The sequence below is a fragment of the Bombina bombina genome, chromosome 4 (genome assembly GCF_027579735.1).
Source record: "Bombina bombina isolate aBomBom1 chromosome 4, aBomBom1.pri, whole genome shotgun sequence".
Classification (NCBI taxonomy): domain Eukaryota; kingdom Metazoa; phylum Chordata; class Amphibia; order Anura; family Bombinatoridae; genus Bombina; species Bombina bombina.
The window spans coordinates 856,883,561-856,904,750 of NC_069502.1; the positions used below are offsets into that span (position 1 = coordinate 856,883,561).

A 21,190-nucleotide genomic window follows, 5' to 3' on the forward strand; every position below is an offset into this window, starting at 1 on the left:
ATCAGATTTTTCCTACCTTAATTCCGATTGGCTGATAGAATCCTATCAGCCAATCGGAATTCGAGGGACGCCATCTTGGATGACTTCCTTAAAGGAACCTTCATTCGTCGTTAGTCCGTCGGTGAAGAAGGATGGCTCCGCGTCGGCTGCTTGAAGATGGTTCCGCTCCGCGCCGGATGGAAGAAGATAGAAGATGCCGCCTGGATGAAGATGTTTGCCGGTCCGGATGTCCTCTTCTTGCCCGATAGGATGAAGACTTTGGACCCTCTGGAGGAGCTCTTCTTGCCGGATAGGATGAAGACTTCAGACCCTCTTCTGGACGGATCGGTGATACCCGGCGTGGTGAAGACAAGGTAGGGAGATCTTCAGGGGCTTAGTGTTAGGTTTATTTAAGGGGGGTTTGGGTTAGATTAGGGGTATGTGGGTGTTGGGTTGTAATGTTGGGGGGGGTAATTGTATGTTTTATTTTACAGGCAAAAGAGCTGTTTACTTTGGGGCATGCCCCGCAAAAGGCCCTTTTAAGGGCTGGTAAGGTTAAAGAGCTTTACAATTTTTATTTTAGAATAGGGTATGGCATTTTTTTATTTTGGGGGGCTTTGTTATTTTTTATGGGGCTTAGAGTAGGTGTAATTAGTTTAAAATTCTTGTAAGCTTTTTTTATTTTTTGTAATTTAGTGTTTTTTTTTTTGTAATTTAGTGTTTGTTTTTGTAATTTAGTTTAGTTGATTTAATTGTAGATAATTGTAGATAGTTTATTTAATTTATTTATTGATAGTGTAGTGTTAGGTTTAATTGTAACTTAGGTTAGGATTTATTTTACAGGTAATTTTGTTATTATTTTAACTAGGTAGCTATTAAATAGTTCTTAACTATTTAATAGCTATTGTACCTGGTTAAAATAAATACAAAGTTGCCTGTAAAATAAATATTAATCCTAAAATAGCTTCAATATAATTATTCGCTATATTGTAGCTATATTAGGGTTTATTTAACAGGTAAGTATTTAGCTTTAAATAGGAATAATTTATTTAATAAGATTTATTTTATTTCGTTAGATTTAAATTATATTTAACTTAGGGGGGTGTTAGGGTTAGACTTAGCTTTAGGGGTTAATACATTTATTAGAGTAGTGGCGAGGTCCGGTCGGCAGATTAGGAGTTAATACTTGAAGTTAGGTGTCGGCGATGTTAGGGAGGGCAGATTAGGGGTTAATAATATTTATTATAGGGTTTTTCAGGCGGGAGTGAGGCGGCTTAGGGGTTAATAACTTTATTATAGTAGCGGTGAGGTCCGGTCGGTAGATTAGGGGTTAATAAGTGTAGGTTGGTAGCGGCGACGTTGGGGGAGGCAGATTAGGGGTTAATAAATATTATGTAAAGGTCGGCGGTGTTAGGGGCAGCAGATTAGGGGTACATAGGGATAACGTAGGTTGCGGCGGTGTACGGAGCGGCAGATTAGGGGTTAAAAATAATATGCAGGGGATAGCGGGGGTGGCAGATTAGAGGTTAATAAGTGTAAGGTTAGGGGTGTTTAGACTCGGGGTTCATGTTAGAGTGTTAGGTGCAGACATAGGAAGTGTTTCCCCATAGGAAACAATGGGGCTGCGTTAGGATCTGAATGCTGCTTTTTTGCAGGCGTTGGGTTTTTTTTTCAGCTCCAAATGCCCCATTGTTTCCTATGGGGGAATCGTGCACGAGCACGTTTTTGAAGCTGGCCGCGTCCGTAAGCACTGCTCGTATTGAGAGTTGCAGTAGCGGTAAATATGCCTCTACGCTCCCTTTTTGGAGCCTAACACAGCCCTTCTGTGAACTCTAAATACCAGCAGTATTTAAAAGGTGCGGGGGGAAAAAAGCATGCGTAGCTAACGCACCCCTTCTAACGCAAAACTCTAAATCTAGGCGTTAGCGTTTTTTTATCGTAATGTTAGATTTTTTATTTTTTCGTAGTGTTAGGTTTTTTAATCTTGTAATTTAGGTTTTTTTATTTGTAGTTTATTTTATTAGAATAGTTATGCTACGTTAATTTATTGTTTAATCTTAGTTTTTTTTAAATTTCACAGGTAAGTTTTTATTTATTTTAAGATAGTTATATTATACTTTTAATATAAAGTTAGGGGGGTGTTAGGTTTAGGGGTTAATAGGTTTAAATGTATTAGTAGTGATGTGGGGGGACGGTTTAGGGGTTAATAGCTTTATATAGTGTTGGCGATGTTGGTAGGTGACGGTTTATGGGTTAATAGGTAGTTTATGGGTGTTAGTGTACTTTGTAACATTTTAGTTACGAATTTTGTGAAACATTTTTGTTTCGCAAAATCCTTAACTACTGGTCTCAGATTGCGGAATGGATCGTGTCAGTATAGGCAATAACGCAAGCATTTTAGCCGGACCAAACAACCTGTAATACGGCGCTATGGAAATTCTGCACTCAAAAGTAATTTTTTGAGTGTGAAATGGAGAGTTGAGTTACAGGCTAAAACGCTTGCGGTATAGCTATACCGCCGCAACTTGTAATACAAGAGACCTGCCATTCCACGTGCAATGGCCAATTTTTCAGCGGTATAGCCGTACCGCACCATACCGCAAAATTTATAATCTTGCCCACTGTTTGCATAGAAAAGGAGGCTAGACACCAAAACTCTTCTAAGAGGATTACATGGCTTTCAACAACTCCCCTGACCTCTCCTACAGGAAACAATCCATTAATGACAATAAATTCTGAATCTTCAGCAGAGCACCTCTCTCTGCCAACCTGAACTACTTGGAGGGTAGGGGAAGTGGGAGGGATATTTAATGCTTTTTTGGGAGAGTCTTTGCCTCCTCCTGGTGGCCAGGTGAAGTATGAATTTTGCGGACTCTCACAGCACTTAGGAATAAATAACTTATTTACATGAGACAAAATGTCACCATCACAGAACCTTCAAATTACTTAATATGCGCTAATCACCTGTAGTATTTTTAGGAACTTCATCCTCCTCAGTCTTCACCTGATCACACGTATACAGATCTTCTGTTATCTCAACTTTCACTATATCAGCGTTATCTTCATCTGTACAAATAAAGTAGATACAATTTTTATATTCTATGATATAGTTTTAATAACTTTACTATAAAACAGTTTGTGTATTTCCCAGGCAGACAATAGCACCAAATACTCACTGTGGTACTTTTCCCCTTACTTGTCTGTAACTTATCTAACATCTTTTTAGCTGAAAGGGAACCTGCTTGCACACTTATTGGTAACCGGCATGAATCAAACATATGTGCACACTCACTTGCACACTCACCTGTGATCAGCGTCCCTCACACAACATATGTGTACACTCTCCTGTAGCCAGCATCAGATGTATACAGTCACCTCCCTCAGGCACAATGCATGTGTACCACACACTTGTAACAAACCTCATCAGACACAACATAGATGCATACCCCCCTGTAACCTGCATATTTCAGACAAAACATACCTGCACATTCATCTGTAACCTACAGACACAATATATATGCACACTCACCAGTAATCTGTGTCCCTTCCATGTGCACACTTATCTGTAACTAGGGTCTTTCAGACACAACATACGTGCACACTCACCTGGGCTGATACTGTCGCCGGTTTCCTTATGTCAGTATATTTATGAAAATCTTAGCAGTGCTATCCAAATAATATATATAAGTTTATGGCAGGGTTATAAACACAATACAAAGAAATAGAAACCCTTATCAACCATGCACCTACTAGACCATACAATTAATATAAATATCTGAATTCTTTTATTTAGTTAATATCCATAAACATATTGAACTATATTTGCAATAAAAGGAAACTAAATAAAAGTTTATATGCGTTAGAACCAACTCTTAAGATATGCTATTCTTCTTACAAAACCCAGAACAATATACCTTCACAATTCAGCCTTATTTATTTAACACAATGGGACTAAAAACCTTTAACATCCAAGCAATACAATTCTAAACAGTGTTTATAAAACAATAGGATAAAATATATATTCTGCTATTTAACTGCAATTTATCCTAATACAAAATTAACCGACAATATCAGAACTTGTATAGATGAGTTACTTAGCCAATTCAGACACAGATTTGAACAATACCTAGGCTTATAACTACCAATTTAAAATACAATATACTTCACCAATTTTGAACCAATTCGTAGCGGTCTTTAGGTCATCTCATTTGAAAGAAGGTTTTTGCACAAATCAAGGATAAGTTTTAAGCTCCTTGCTGAAGTGAACTTTTTTTTTTTTTTAGGTATATCGCAGCCAAAATCAGATCACTAATTTTCAACAAGTTACAGACAACTCTCTCTTGTGCATTCAACACTCCCATTATATAATCATTGATGACATCATGTGGGTGGCACGACGGGAGCTGACCTTCCCATTGGTTATCTGGGAAGTCTAAATCGGATTGGCCCTTGGAAATTTCATTTTTAACAGCCAGAAAGAACCTTCTGGCTGTAGTTCTCGCAACATAACACCAGGTGGCAGCATACAGTACAACATAGCAATACAATACAGCATTTCTGACATTTTTAAGCAAGTTAATTTTTTTTTTTTTTATAAAATGGTTATTTAATCAGATCACACTCTCTGCATTAATCATATATAACCCCAATTACAGATGGTTAATATTAGGTTATTTTTTCTGATTATTCTGATACCAAATATGTTATATTATTAACATTTTATTATATTAAGGTAATTTAACACTGCTAATTATTAGCTTAAAATGCATTATAATTTTATCAGTATTCTGGCATTTCTTTGCAAATAACAGCTTATTTTTATATCTCCAGATTGGTAGTATTTAAAACTCCTGATATTTGCATCCACCCAGATATAGTATGTGACATTTCTGTGTATTTCTTCCTGAATACATAAATCCTGTTTATGTCGATCTGAAATAAAAATAAATGTTAATAATCACTTCTCTTCAGGTCCATAAACATCTATTCATGTTCTTAAACACACAGAGGCTAAGATATTCATGCCTTCAAAATATATATATATATATATATATATATATATATATATATATATATATATATATATATATCATTCAATCTTTTACTTTCCATATATATATATATATTTAGATGTTAATGTTTGATATCACATAAATATACATCTCATATCCATTAAAATATATATAGTTGTTTTGAAATCATAATGTAAGTCATGGGCCTTCACTGTATTATCCTAACATTCTAACTTTTCAGTAACTTCAGTTGCCAGACTTTTTGTCTCATACTCACCACATGGGGTCAATCCATGAGGAGTTGTAAGAGTCTTTAAAACAGCATATTTCCTGTTTAGCCAGCAGTGCAGATGTGTATTTGATTTTATTTGTGTCACCTTCCCCCAAGAGGGGTTTTTGCAGTAAGTCTTCAAATAGAGATTCAGTGAGATAGAACTGTTGTATCACACGTGTCAAATTCCAAAGGGGTCCTTGAACACATTCTTTTCTCACCTCACCAAATGTTCTGAGGTTATAAAAATCTGCATATATAGTCAAATGAATAGGGTCACTGAGCTATTTCCTTTAGAAAAGAAATGTTTGTGTTTCAAAAAGGCTCTACTGATCGTCAATCCTGATAGACGTGTATTAGAAGCTGTGTTCAACAAACTCATGTTTAATTAATCCTGAGTTCTCATCTAACATATACAGTGTATAAAATATACATATATATATATATATATATATATATATATATATATATATATATATATATATATGTACACATATGTAATATTCATCATAATATTCATATACTCTGACATAAATCCCCCTTCCAACTTCAAATAGATGTAGGACACATGTATTTGAATTGGCTTAAAGTCAGTGGTATTTGATGAGGATCAACCGTATACCTCATAGACAGTCTCTTATGAAGAAAGTTTGTTATTTTGAGCTTTCATGTTTATCAGTTAGGCATCTTTAAATTACAGTATGTCTTTAGTGCATTTGGGGATATGACACTTCATTCTCCCTCTATGACTTGTAGTTGGGACCTGGGATGACATGCCCGCAGTTGATTTATATGTACCCATTTATCTATGAAACCTTCATTTTTGGGGATCCGTATTTTATAGGCCACTGGAGATATTTTGTCAGTAATGACAAAAGGACCTTTCCATGAGGGAAGAAATTTCTTCTCCCTAACCTGATCTCTTCCAAAGTTATAAAGATAAACTTTATCATTTATTTCATATTCCTTTTTGGATGTTTTGAGATCATAATAGGTTTTAGTGGCAGTTGCGGCTCTTTCTAAATTCCTTTGAGCAAATGCAAAGGCATATTGCAGGTGCTTTCTTAAGTTTTCCACATATTGATGTGTATTGGCAGCGTTTATCAAATTTTGGTCTGATGTACGGTACAGCAGATGCTGAGGTAGAACCATTCTTCTACCAGTCATCAGTTCAAAAGGTGACATCTTGGTAGCACTACTTGGAGTTGCTCTTAATGCCATTAAGACTAGAGGTAGTTTTACATCCCAGTTTTTACCTGTCTCACTCACAAACTTTTTGAGGATTTTAACAATGGACTGGTTGTAACGCTCTACACCACCACTTGAGGCAGCTCTATAAGCAATATGGAGCTTTCTTTTAACCCCTAGTATTTTCCACATTTTTGTCATCACTTCGCTAGTGAAGTGGGTCCCCCGATCTGACTCGATTCTTTGGGGCAGACCAAATCTGGAAAATATATGGTTGATGAGCAATGCTGCACATGTTTCAGCACTATTGTTAGGTGCACTAATGCACTCTACCCATTTAGTGAACAGGCATGTCACTGTTAACATGTACTTGTTACCTCTTGATGACCTTGTTACCGGACCAATAAAATCAATTTGTATATCTGACCATGGCATTACCATCCCCCTTTTCTGCAATGGCGCTCTATGTGTTGGTGCAGTGGGTTGGAACTGTGGGCAGATTAAACACCCTTGACAGTAGGTTTGAACATCTTTCAACATGTGTGGCCAAAAAGCATAATCACGTAATATTTCATACGTGAGTTTGGCACCACGATGACCAGATGTGGGAGCATCATGGGCATGTTGAAGCATTAGACCTCTGAACTTGGTGGGTACTACCCACTGCTGGATGCCAGTTTTGGAGGTTCTAATTAACAAACCATCCTGTAATTTGAATTGTGATTTAGATTTTATTAAGATTCTAAGATCTTCTTTGCCAATGCAATCATCTTTTGAGATGGGGTTGCTTTCAGGATCTTCTATGTGTTTATAGAAGATGCCTACAATGGGGTCTTCTTTTTGACTATTGATCAGGTCCTCACTAGGAGAATCCTGACTCCATTGTACCAAGTTAGGCTCACTCTGTTGTTTTGCCTGGTTTCTGGTAATGGCTTCTACCTGAATTGCACCCATTAAGTGGTCAATATTAAGGAGTTCTCCAGTTATGGCTCCTTGTTTGGCTAATGAATCCGCAAGGTCATTGCCTTCCTTATCAGGACCTAAAACTCTGGAATGACCCTTGGTCTTTTTCCAGTGTATGGTTAAATCATTGGATACTACCAGATTATCAATCTCGCAGAACAACTTGCCATGCTTGACTGGTTTGTTATTGCTTTTCTGCATGCCATTTCTTTTCCAAGTTGGCAGGTATTCAACAAAACTGTCACGCACATAATTTGAGTCAGTTATGATCACAAATTCATGAATACCATGTTCAATAGCCATTTCAATGGTTTTGAAAACAGCAGTTAGTTCTGCAACTTGACTGGATCTTGGTCCAATGTTGAAACCTACAGATATATTTGGGAATCCATTTGCCCCCATTATACCAATGCCAGCGACTAATCTGCGCTCATTATCAATAGTGGCATGGTAAGAACAACCATCAACATATACCCAAGGTAATGTTTGACAATGGTCCTCATTGTACATTTTATATGGGGAAAGCAATTGTTCTTCCAGAAAATCATCTTCTGATAATTCTTCCCCAGGATCTCTAGCAGTACAGTCGTGGAGCTCAGCAAGCCCTTGTGCGACTGGATTCTTTTTATTCTGCTTGTAGCGAATTTCTAAGGGCCAGCCTTGTAAGGAAAGAGTCCACGCTGTTATGCGGCTATTAGACAAATTCCCATCTCTTATTCTCTCACTTTGCAAATATAGCAAAGGCTGGTGGGCCGTTTCTACAATAATTTTCTCGCCCTGTATATAGCTGCGGAAATTTTGTAGAGCCCATACAGTAGATAAGAGGGCTTTTTCGCAATCGTTAAACTTTATTTCTACTGGGGATAGATTTTTGCTCGCATAAGCAATGGCTTTGTTCAAATTATCATGCTTTTGGTATAACACAGCACTCATGCTTACATCTGTGTACCCTGTTTCTAAGTAGAAAGGTTTACCACCTTCAGGGTACGCTAAGCAAGGTGCTTGAGTGAGTTTTCTCTTCAGCTCTCTGATGGCTGTCTCTTGAGACTCACTCCAGTGCCATTTCACATCCTTCTTTAGAAGAAGTAGTAGTGGTTTAGCTAATTCCGCATAATTATCAATGAATTTGCGAGAATAATTCGTCATACCCAGGAATGATCTCAATTCCTTTAAGTTAGTTGGGTTTTTAGAATTCACTATAGCTTCCACCTTTTTCTTCTGGGGATTTAATCCATCAGAGGTAACTTCATGTCCCAAGAAGTTTACACGAGTGCGGCACCATTGAGCTTTTTGCAGGGATAATTTGACACCTGCCCTTTTAAGTTGGCTGAGGACGTGTTTAAGCTCTGCAATGTGTTTTTCAAAGTCTGTGCTTTTGATTAAAACATCATCAACATAAGATAAGGTCCCCCTTTCCAGTGCGTCAGGCATAGCCTTATGCATGAATACAGCAAATTCATGTCCAGAATTTATGTATCCAAATGGAAGTCTCTGGAATGCATACTGAACCTTTTGGAAGGAGAATGCTAGCTTATATTGGTCCTCTTCATGTACCTTTATGGTCCAATATCCCTGTGCACAATCAATGGCAGTGAATATTTTGGATCCCTGCATTTGTGCTAGACACTGGTCAATGTATGGTACAGGCCAGCCAGACATGTATACTCGTTTGTTTAGCTGTCTTAAGTCAGCACACAAACGCCATTGTCCATTGGGCTTAAGGACACCTAGAATAGGATTATTATAAGAGCTGTGCACCTGTCTGATAATACCTCTTTCTTCCAAATTCCTTATGATCTCTGCAAGAGAATCATATGAGGCTAAGGGAAGTCTGTATTGTTTGACAAATACAGGTGGCGCATTAGGATCTGTTTGTATTCTTGCAATGTGTAAGTCTGTGGTACCACAGTCATAAGAATCCTTAGCGAAAATATCCTTGTACTCCATCAGGAGTTCTCGCAGCTGTTGGCGTTCATCATCGCTAGAACAGCCATTAGCTAAGGATATTTGCTCTTCGACTATTTGCTGAAATCCTGGAAAGATTTCAGGCTGTCCTATTTCATAGGCTTCTTCCAGTCTAGAGGTGAGATCCCCTTGATTATAATTTACATTGCTCCCATGACTCTGGGTATTGGGGTAATCTTGCTGTTTGATTGGCTGATCAAACACTAGAGAGGCTTCTTCAATTTTACAGATGCCTTCCTCTGAGCTGAAGGGATAAATAGACTGAATATTAAATAGACCCTCTGGCATAGATGCAAAGGATTGTTCTATTAATTGTTCTTCAGTTAGGTATCCTTCAGGTATTAGCCCAATTACATTATTCTGGAATCCAAAAGTGTAATAACTTGATTCCAGTGCATATCCTATGGTAGTTCCCTTGGATAATGTTATATCCTGTGGGGTCATGTTATGCACAATAATATTTATTGGAACAGTTCCAATATTCACCATAGGAGTGTAGGTTACTGAGACACCCAGATTTTGTATTCTATGGGAGAGGCAAATCAGTGTTTCAGAAGTTTTTAATTTCTGACCTCTCTTTACCTGTAAGGGTAAAAGAAATTTATCAGCCCCAGCAGGAATGATAACATCGCTAGATACCTGCATATTCACAGCATATGGCAATTGCTGGTTTGATTTCAGGGCTGCATTTTCATCCTGAAATACTTCAGGGTCCCCCTTTAACCTGCTCCAGAGGCAAGAATTAATCAGATCTATTTGTATGGCATATCTATGTAAGATATCATTGCCAATGTATATTTGATTATAGGGAGTATTTAAAACTAAAAACAGGTGCTTCACTGACTTATTACCAATAGAGATAGATAATAAGCACTTAGCTGTGATGTTATAGCTTTCAGACCTGTCATCCAGGCCGTTGACACAGTGGTCTTGGGGAGAAAGATATTTAATCACTTTAGGTTCAGCTATTTGCGCTAATAAACCTTCGCTTATATAGCTAGCTTCCTGTTTTAAATTTATTTTAGCATACTTGGTTTTACCAAGGTCATGCACTTGTATAGGGATAAATAGATCCTCTTTAACTCTCTCAATCCCTGTAAGGTATTGAGCATGGTCTCCCCCTTTAGGGATTTTAGGATCCCCCTTGTGGAGTGATATGGTTAATATATCGCCATCTAGGGAAATATTCGCTATCTTTCCAGGCGAAATTTTAAAAGTATTACCATCAGAGCCACTAAAAGGAGTCTGATCATCTATTTGTAGGATAGTGATTTCAGGTACAGAGTTATTCCTGAAATGAATCTCCACAGCATCTGGTTTCTCTTCCACCACGTGACAGCTATGTCGGGTGCGAGATATACCAGATTTTTCATAATTGATAGGCCGTTTAACTTGTGACCAAATTACATTATTTATGCAATCAATTATGGTGCTTAATCGCTTCAGGAGATCACTACCAATAATTAAACGATCAGTTGGCAGATCCACTATAATGACAGGGTGTCTTATGACCCTGTTCCCCAATTTAAATTTTAACCAGGCAGTACCGTAGACTTTTAGGGAGTCACCCCCAACACCTATTAGAGAACCGTCAAATTCTCTTATTTTGGGTTTGTGGGGTGTTAGCTCATTTATCTGTGTGTAGTACCTGTGGGATAAGATAGTTGCCTGTGACCCAGTGTCAATTAATCCCCTGATAGGGTTGGAGACTGAATCTTGCAGCTCAACTAGTACATAATATCTTCCTGCAGTTTCTATCATTTCACACATAAAATTTGCATTCTTGTACATCTGTGGGCTTCGCCACGTTTTACCTGGATCCGCTGTGTCATTCGATGCAGAGGCAATTTCATACCTACCTGTTTCCCCCATGACAAGGTCAGCTGGGTTCTTGTGTACTGCATCTGTGGAAATAATGTTAAGAGAACACTGCAGAGGAAAAGTTTGGTTAATTTTTCCCGGCTGATATCGCTCATTGTCACAGCTAATTTGTCCGTTTCCGGTCTGTGGGGAGATAACATGATTAGTATCATTGATATTTATTACTACATTTTGTATATCTCTCCCCTCCCCTTCAGGTGATACTGCAGTATTTATGACTGTGCCTGTGGTCCACTGCTGACCACTGGCTGTACCCCTAAAAAAGTATTGTTCGGTTGCTGAGCCGTAGATTTTTGACTCATATTAGCGATTTGTTCGCTCAACCGATTTAATTGGGTAAACAGCATATCTACCTGATTGTACAAGTTACCTCTACCCCTGGGCCTATCTCTTGGTGCCCCATTGTACTGATTCCTGGACCATTGGGTTCCCTCAGAATCAGGGCCACTATTTCTATTCTGGCGTGGTTGCCCCTGGGGTTCAGCATTAGTACTTTGGGGAGCATTATATACCTGGGGTGTCTGGTTACCCTGAGAATATCTTCGCCGTCTATTGTATCTACCCTTGCGCGGATACCAATTATTTGGTGAGTATTCTCTTTGTGAGTAATTATTCACCTGATTATGTCCCCCACTTTGGTTATAGTCTCCCTGCGCCTCAACCTGTGTAGGGGGAGGGGCAGAATTAAACCTCTGTGGAGATGGCCTGTTTTGACTGGCCACCTCTGCATAAGTTCTCTTGTTAGACTCCAAATTGAGGGGTTTAGGTGACACCCTAGTTTCTGCTACAATTTTGGGTTTTGATTCCTTTTTAACCCCCTGCTCACTGGACTGCTGAATAGAGTATAACTTCGTACTCTCTTTGATCAGCCATTCCAATGAGCAGTCCTCATCAAAATCTCTAGCTAAGTTGATTTTGATGGGTGTAGGCAATGCTTCAAAAAATAAATTTACCAATTCTGAGCCATCAAATCTGGGATTATCTTCAGCCATACTGTACGCATTTTTCAATACAGAAAGGAATTCGACTGGACTCTGATTCGCACGACACTTTAAACCATATACCGCTATTTTCGCGGCAGTTTTAGTGCGATATTGCCCGAATTCTTTTCTGCATTGTTGTTTTACCCCATTCCAGGAATGAATATTCATATCCTTTAGTGAGGCAAAGAATTTGTGATGCTTACTGTCAAATACCCAAGGTAGAAATTCAATTTTCAATTTCTCACTTGTAACATTCATTATAGCTAACGCATTTTCAAAAGCCTGTAAATGATCAATTACAGATGTTGTTCCCTTATTGGAGAATATAGGTACTGCGCGTTGTACAAAGGTGATTATTTTATGTGAATCATAGACTTTATCAGACTTATTTTGGGATTCTCTGTTAGAGTTTCCCTCCCCTGCATCAGCTGCGCTACAGCTGTCCTCTGGATTTACATCCTGAGGGGATTGCCTATTTGGGAAATCTATTTCTGACCCGTTAGGGGTCATTTGTCTATGTTGTTCTATATATTTTCGTACCTCGTCCCTGACGCGTTCGCTAAAGGAGTTAGCATTATCTGTATTATTCTCATTGCTAATATAGGGGTTTTCATTATGGCGATATGACCTTTTGAAATCGCTTAATTCTCTCTGGCTTTGCGCAAGCTGTTTATTTAAATCTTGTATCTGCGCGATTAAGTCCATATTGTGCTTATCTAAGGTGGCTAGGTTTTGGGCAAATTCATCCATTTTATTTTTGGCTATTTTTAAACCCTCTTCGCGTCTGCGCGAGGAACGAATACTATTTTCTAGCTCCTGTATTTGCAATCGTTTGTCTGTGACACAAAACGACATTTCGTCAATTATGCATATTAAAAGGGGCCAAGATTTTAGTATTAGTTTTTCTCGCTTTTTGGGATCTTTGCATTGATTAATCATTAATAATTCCTGGAAGAATTCATTCTCTTCATTCCACATATTATTATTAACGGTAATATTTTTAGCCCTAGTTTCAAGCATATCCACAAAATCATTTAATTCACCAGCAATATTTAACTTCCCTTTAATGTAACTTAAGATATCTTTCTTAAGGACCTGACCTTTAGTAATAGGTATGGTTATGGGACCAATTTCATTGCTATGTATAGAATTAAATGAGTCACTTCTGGCTACAGACATTATTATATTGGTTTAGTACTTAGTTAAACTAAAACGCTAATACAATTTTTGCCAATAAAAAGAGAGAAGGAAAATTTTTATATTTCAAAAAAATATTATTAATTTTGAAATATGAAAAATTAATATTCCAAAATATGAGAAATTAATATTTTTGATTAACTTTGAAAATATGAAAAATCAATATTTTTGATTAATTTTGAAATATGACAAATTAATATTTTTATTAATTTTTCAAAATTAATCTTTAATAATATTTCAAGATATTAATGTCAATCTCGAAATATGAAAATTAATATTTCAACTTTTCAAAAAAAATTATATCTTCAAAATATTAATATCGAAATATGAATTTTTTTTTTTTTTTTCTCCTTTATAATAATTTCTATTTACTTACAAATATATTATATCAATTATGATGGAATATTAATAAATCTCAGAAAAAGTGCCTCCAATTATTATGTCAGTATATTTATGAAAATCTTAGCAGTGCTATCCAAATAATATATATAAGTTTATGGCAGGGTTATAAACACAATACAAAGAAATAGAAACCCTTATCAACCATGCACCTACTAGACCATACAATTAATATAAATATCTGAATTCTTTTATTTAGTTAATATCCATAAACATATTGAACTATATTTGCAATAAAAGGAAACTAAATAAAAGTTTATATGCGTTAGAACCAACTCTTAAGATATGCTATTCTTCTTACAAAACCCAGAACAATATACCTTCACAATTCAGCCTTATTTATTTAACACAATGGGACTAAAAACCTTTAACATCCAAGCAATACAATTCTAAACAGTGTTTATAAAACAATAGGATAAAATATATATTCTGCTATTTAACTGCAATTTATCCTAATACAAAATTAACCGACAATATCAGAACTTGTATAGATGAGTTACTTAGCCAATTCAGACACAGATTTGAACAATACCTAGGCTTATAACTACCAATTTAAAATACAATATACTTCACCAATTTTGAACCAATTCGTAGCGGTCTTTAGGTCATCTCATTTGAAAGAAGGTTTTTGCACAAATCAAGGATAAGTTTTAAGCTCCTTGCTGAAGTGAACTTTTTTTTTTTTTTAGGTATATCGCAGCCAAAATCAGATCACTAATTTTCAACAAGTTACAGACAACTCTCTCTTGTGCATTCAACACTCCCATTATATAATCATTGATGACATCATGTGGGTGGCACGACGGGAGCTGACCTTCCCATTGGTTATCTGGGAAGTCTAAATCGGATTGGCCCTTGGAAATTTCATTTTTAACAGCCAGAAAGAACCTTCTGGCTGTAGTTCTCGCAACATAACACCAGGTGGCAGCATACAGTACAACATAGCAATACAATACAGCATTTCTGACATTTTTAAGCAAGTTAATTTTTTTTTTTTTTATAAAATGGTTATTTAATCAGATCACACTCTCTGCATTAATCATATATAACCCCAATTACAGATGGTTAATATTAGGTTATTTTTTCTGATTATTCTGATACCAAATATGTTATATTATTAACATTTTATTATATTAAGGTAATTTAACACTGCTAATTATTAGCTTAAAATGCATTATAATTTTATCAGTATTCTGGCATTTCTTTGCAAATAACAGCTTATTTTTATATCTCCAGATTGGTAGTATTTAAAACTCCTGATATTTGCATCCACCCAGATATAGTATGTGACATTTCTGTGTATTTCTTCCTGAATACATAAATCCTGTTTATGTCGATCTGAAATAAAAATAAATGTTAATAATCACTTCTCTTCAGGTCCATAAACATCTATTCATGTTCTTAAACACACAGAGGCTAAGATATTCATGCCTTCAAAATATATATATATATATATATATATATATATATATATATATATATATATATATATATATATATATATATATATCATTCAATCTTTTACTTTCCATATATATATATATATTTAGATGTTAATGTTTGATATCACATAAATATACATCTCATATCCATTAAAATATATATAGTTGTTTTGAAATCATAATGTAAGTCATGGGCCTTCACTGTATTATCCTAACATTCTAACTTTTCAGTAACTTCAGTTGCCAGACTTTTTGTCTCATACTCACCACATGGGGTCAATCCATGAGGAGTTGTAAGAGTCTTTAAAACAGCATATTTCCTGTTTAGCCAGCAGTGCAGATGTGTATTTGATTTTATTTGTGTCACCTATTCATATACTCTGACACTTATCAGAGGCTTTCAGCTGACGTCTCACACACAGATTGTCTGTTATCTCAACTTTCACTATATCAGCGTTATCTTTGCACAAATAAAGCAGATTCAGTTTTTATATTCCATGATCTAGGTTCTATTTCATTGCACTTTTTATATATTTTCCAGACAGACAAAATTACTATATACACACTGTGGTTCTTTCCATTTATTCTTTTGCTTTTTAGCTTTAGGTCTTTAGTCTGGGGTGTGATTCTCTATATTCCAGTATAAAACTACACCATGAACTAAACAAGGGTTAAACTCATGTTGTTATCGGCACTTATAAAGCAGACAGTAAACTACAAGGGCAGTAAGTAACTGGGTGCACAGCCCCGGCAGACTCTCACGTATTACTACTCACCGGTAGGGAGGGACCAATGTATTTCAGTCTGATGACTATTCATGTCATCTGTCTCATCCTCTTCCTTCACATTTAATAGCCCAGTGCCCGGGTTTTCCTCTAGATGCCCTGTAATTACAGCAGGAAGTTACATGATAGTGCACAGTACAGGGTGTAACAAACTTATATAACAGAAGTTTTTACTTTTTGATATTATTTTCTTTCTTTATTTGGAAATAAACAGGCACAAATTAATTTAATTAATAATAATAATAATAATAATAATACAAAATCTCACATAAAGAATAAGGCACAACTATATATATATATATATAAAAAAAGTATGTTCCATCTTAAAAGAGTTAAAGGGACATTATACTCATATGCTAAATCACTTGAAACTGATGCAGTATAACTGTAAAAAGCTGACAGGAAAATATAACCTGAGCATCTCTATGTAAAAAAGGAAGATATTTTACCTCACAATTTCCTCAGCTCAGCAGAGTAACTTCTGTGTAAAAAGTTATACTCAGCTGCAGCCCAGCTATAAAAAAAATAAATGAAGAAATGAACAGCAGCCAATCAGCATCAACAGTGCTGAGGTCATGAACTCTTTTACTGTGATCTCATGAGATTTCACTTAACTCTCATGAGATTTCATAGTAAACTTCCTTACACTGAATAGGGAAATAACATGAGAGTGCACGAGGCTCAACCCTTCGGCTGTCCTGGAACAGACATACTGATATGCTGCTTAGAAATCCTTTACAATGGGATGTGGCTACTAAGGAACTTTTGAGGTAAAATATCTTTCTTTTTACATAGAGATGTTCAGGTGATATTTTCAAGTCAGCTTTTTACAGCTATACTGCATCACTTTCAAGTGTTTAAACATTTGGGCATTATGGCCCTTTAATAGGGACCATCTATGAACATTGTAGTAATTTTGTATGCATCTAACTCCATGATCCACCTTAAAGGGAGATTAAACACTGTGAGATTAATCTCCCTTTAAGGGCTAGATTACAAGTGGAGTGCTAAATTATCGAGCGTCTGCAAACGGGCAAATTTGCCCATATGCGGACGCATGATACATAACCAGCCATTACAAGTGGCAGATTATTGCTACAGCCAGCTGGCAGTAGCAATTGGCGCTCAGAAAATTGACCAGAGATCAAATCTATGGTTTATTTTCTAAAAGTGCTCCAAAGGCCCTCAAAATAGAGGGTATTATAGTTTTTTTAATAAACAACAACTCCACTAAGCAGTTTTGGGGCTTTAACCCCTTAATGACCGACGCCGTACGTCCTTAAAAAAAAATACAGTTAATGACCAAGGAAGTACGGCGTACGTCATCGGTCTTGGAAAGAGGTGGAAGAGATCCTGATCGCTTCCAGTCGCTTTTCGGTTATTGCAGTGATGCCTCGATATCGAGGCATCCTGCAATAACCTTTCTTACCCCTCAAGTGCAGAGAGAGCCACTCTGTGGCCCTCTCTGCACCGGGCATTGATGGCCGGTATCGTTGGTGGGTGGGAGCTGGTCTGGGAGGCGGGTGGGCGGCCATAGATGGTTTCTATTAGTAAGAGGGGGGCGGGATCGGGGGCACGCACGCATTCACGGCGGGCAGGCGCGTGCATGGGGAGGGAGCGGGTGGGAACCGCTACACTACAGAAAAAAAATTGTGTTTAAGTGGGAGAAAGGGGGGGGGGGGAGGGAATGCTTAAAAAAATTATCTAAGGGATCTGGGAGGGGGTTAGTCTTTTGGGGGGGTTGGGGGGGTGGGAAGCTACACTACAGAAAAAATAATAAAAAAAAAAAATCTATTTTATTGTAAACTCGGTACTGGCAGCCCAAGATGGCTCCCAATAAGGTAGAGGATCCTACACAGCAGCATATGTAAATATTAAAAACAAAAAAAAAACAAAGGATACCTTTTATTTTAGTACTGGCAGACTTTCTCTGCTAGTACTTAAGATGGCGGGGACAATTGTGGGGTGGGGGAGGGAATAGAGTTGTTTGGGAGGGATCAGGGGGTGTGATGTGTCAGGTGGGAGGCTGATCTCTACACTAAAGCTAAAATTAACCCTGCAAGCTCCCTACAAGCTACCTAATTAACCCCTTCACTGCTAGCCATAATACACGTGTGATGCGCAGCAGCATTTAGCGGCCTTCTAATTACCAAAAAGCAATGCCAAAGCCATATAAAAGTCTGCTATTTCTGAACAAAGGGGATCCCAGAGAAGCATTTACAACCATTTGTGCCATAATTGCACAAGCTGTTTGTAAATAATTTCAGTGAGAAACCTAAAGTTTGTGAAAAAGTTTGTTAAAAAGGGAACGATTTTTTTATTTGATCGCATTTGGCTGTGAAATGGTGGCATGAAATATACCAAAATGGGCCTAGATCAATACTTTGGGTTGTCTACTAAAAAAAATATATATACACATGTCAAGGGTTATTTAGGGATTCCTGACAGATATCAGTGTTACAATGTAACTATCGCTAATTTTGAAAAAAAGTGGTTTGGAAATAGCAAAGAGCTACTTGTACTTACTGCCCTATAACTTGCAAAAAAATTTTTTTATAGTAAATTATAAGATATGATGAAAATAATGGTATCTTTTGAAAGTCCATTTAATGGCGAGAAAAACGGAATATAATAATATGTGTGGGTACAGTAAATGAGTAAGAGGAAAATTACAGCTAAACACAAACACACCAGAAATGTAAAAATAGCCTTGGTCCCAAACGGACAGAAAATTGAAAAGTGCTCTGGTCACTAAGGGGTTAAAGTTGGTGGGTGTGGGGTGTTAGAAAAAAAACGGCACTGAAAAGTGTCTTTATATTGCAGTCTATGGCAGTGTTTCTCAACTCCAGTCCTCAGGACCCTTAACAGGCCAGATATTCATTATATCTTAACTAGAGCACAGGTGAAATAATCAGCTGGTCAGTAACCATGGTTACTAACTTGCTCTCACCCATTAGCTGATTATTTCACCTGTGCTCTAGTTATGATATAAGGAATATCTGGCATGTTATTGGTCTCTGATGGCATGATAACGAGGCTCCCATAGGAGCCTATGGAAGAGCGCTCTCTTGAGCACAATGCTTCCTGACAATGCGAAAGCGAGGTTAAATACTGCTGCCATATATAAAGGGTGCTCCTGAGTCTACCTTAAAGGGATATCAAACCCATTTTTTTTCTTTTGTGATTTAGCCACCAATCAGCAAGCACTACCCAGGTGCTGAACCGAAAATGGGACAGCTCCTAAGCTTACATTCTCGCTTTTCAAACAAAAGATACCAAGATAACTAAGAAAATTTGATAATAGGAGTAAATTAGAAATTGCATGCTCTATCTGAATCATAAACTAAATAAAATATGGGTCTCATATCCCTTTAATCCCACTCTCTACCTGAACGATGACTCATTTTGACATCCATATCCCTATAACATGTTTATTTGTTGCCTTTTCACCTACAGACATTTTTTAGTTTGATTTTCATTGGTAGCAGATATTTATGATTATCAGATACAGCTGTGACACTGTAGCATCAGGTAAGTGAAATTAAATGAACACAAGCAGCAGGACACAACTACAAATAAATGGTTACTAATAACCATGATACTGTGTGTCCCCCTGTGTCTGTAGCTGTTCTCTTACTTAAACCATCTGCATCTTTACACTGTGTGCACTAGAGCACATGTATTCCCCCTGTGACAGAAGCAGTGCACATTTTCAGGTCACAGATGTTGCCGGCTTTTTAACATCTGTACTGTGTATGAGGGTTTAGTGTGCATGACTGAGCAGGAACTGTACATTATCTGTATAATGTGTGCTAACTTGAACAATACAGCTGTGAAAATGCTCCAAGATGGTGGATCCCAGTATTAGAATACAGATTCACCAATCAGCACCTGTAAAGGGGTGAAATAAGAGAACAGCTCTAAGGGGAGCTGCAGGCAGATGAAGAAAAACAATAACATGGTCAGTAGTAACCATTGTGCTGTATTTGGGTCCAGTGGTTCAGAATCCCTTTAATGCTAAATAGTGATGGTTATTTATTGACTCATATGAGATGAATCTGTAATAAGCTACGTTTATGACAGTATTAAAACCGCAGTTGGACCATAACCATAAACTTTCATAGAACCCAAGTAAAACACCTGATTTAGTGCTCTGTAGTGATCAATAACACCACATACACATTATAGTAACTACACATCTCTGTGCCTATAAACCTTATTAAACCCCTGATTTAGTGCTCCCTGTATGTAACCAACACCACCACATACACATAGTAACTACACAGCTCGGTGCCTATAAACCTTATTAAACCCCTGATTTAGTGATCCCTGTATGTGACCAACAACACCACGTACACATAGTAACTACACAGCTCGGTGCCTATAAACCTTATTAAACCCCTGATTTAGTGCTCCATGTATGTGACCAACAACACCACATACACAATATAGTAATTGCACAGCTCTCTGCCTATAAACCTTATTAAACCCCTCATTTAGTGCTCCCTGTGTGTGACCAACAACACCACATACACATTATAGTAACTACACAGCTCTGTGCCAATAAACCTTATTAAACCCCTCATTTAGTGATCCCTGTATGTGACCAACAACACCACATACAAATTATAGTAACTACACAGCTCTGTGCCTATAAACCTTATTAAAACCCTCATTTAGTGCTCCTTGTATGTGACCAACAGCACCACATACACATTATAGTAACTACACAGCTCTGTGCCTATAAACCTTATTAAAACCCTCATTTAGTGCTCCTTGTATGTGACCAACAGCACCACATACACATTATAGTAACTGCACAGCTCTGTGCCTATAAAGCTTATTAAACCCCTCATTTAGTGATCCCTGTATGTGACCAACAACACCACATACAAATTATAGTAACTACACATCTCTGTGCTTATAAACCTTATTAAGCTTTTAAATATGACAGTGTTCTGCACAGAAGATGTTGCCAAACGGGTGGCATTATGAAGTAACCAGGAAGTATCATGACATAACCGAGTGGAAGCAGTAGAAGATTTTCTAATATAATATTTTCAGCTATCAAAAAAACAAAATTAATAGCATGATTTTATATAAATGTATTTAATGATACTTTTTA

General features: G+C 37.1%; 1 protein-coding gene across 2 annotated transcripts in view; it reads right to left on the reverse strand.

The window, feature by feature from the left end:
* Positions 1 to 21,190, reverse strand: part of LOC128657303 (gastrula zinc finger protein XlCGF8.2DB-like) — a 37,900-nt gene that overhangs the window by 13,582 nt on the left and 3,128 nt on the right. Inside the window, exons 3-4 of one of the 2 annotated variants that reach the window (XM_053711594.1) lie at positions 16,057 to 16,164; positions 2,944 to 3,045 (exon numbers count right to left, since the gene is read on the reverse strand). In XM_053711594.1, the coding sequence (XP_053567569.1) occupies positions 2,944 to 3,045; positions 16,057 to 16,164 (210 nt within the window). Of the gene's footprint in view, positions 1 to 2,943; positions 3,601 to 16,056; positions 16,165 to 21,190 lie in introns of those variants that run through there. The other variant, XM_053711595.1, reaches the window with a different exon arrangement.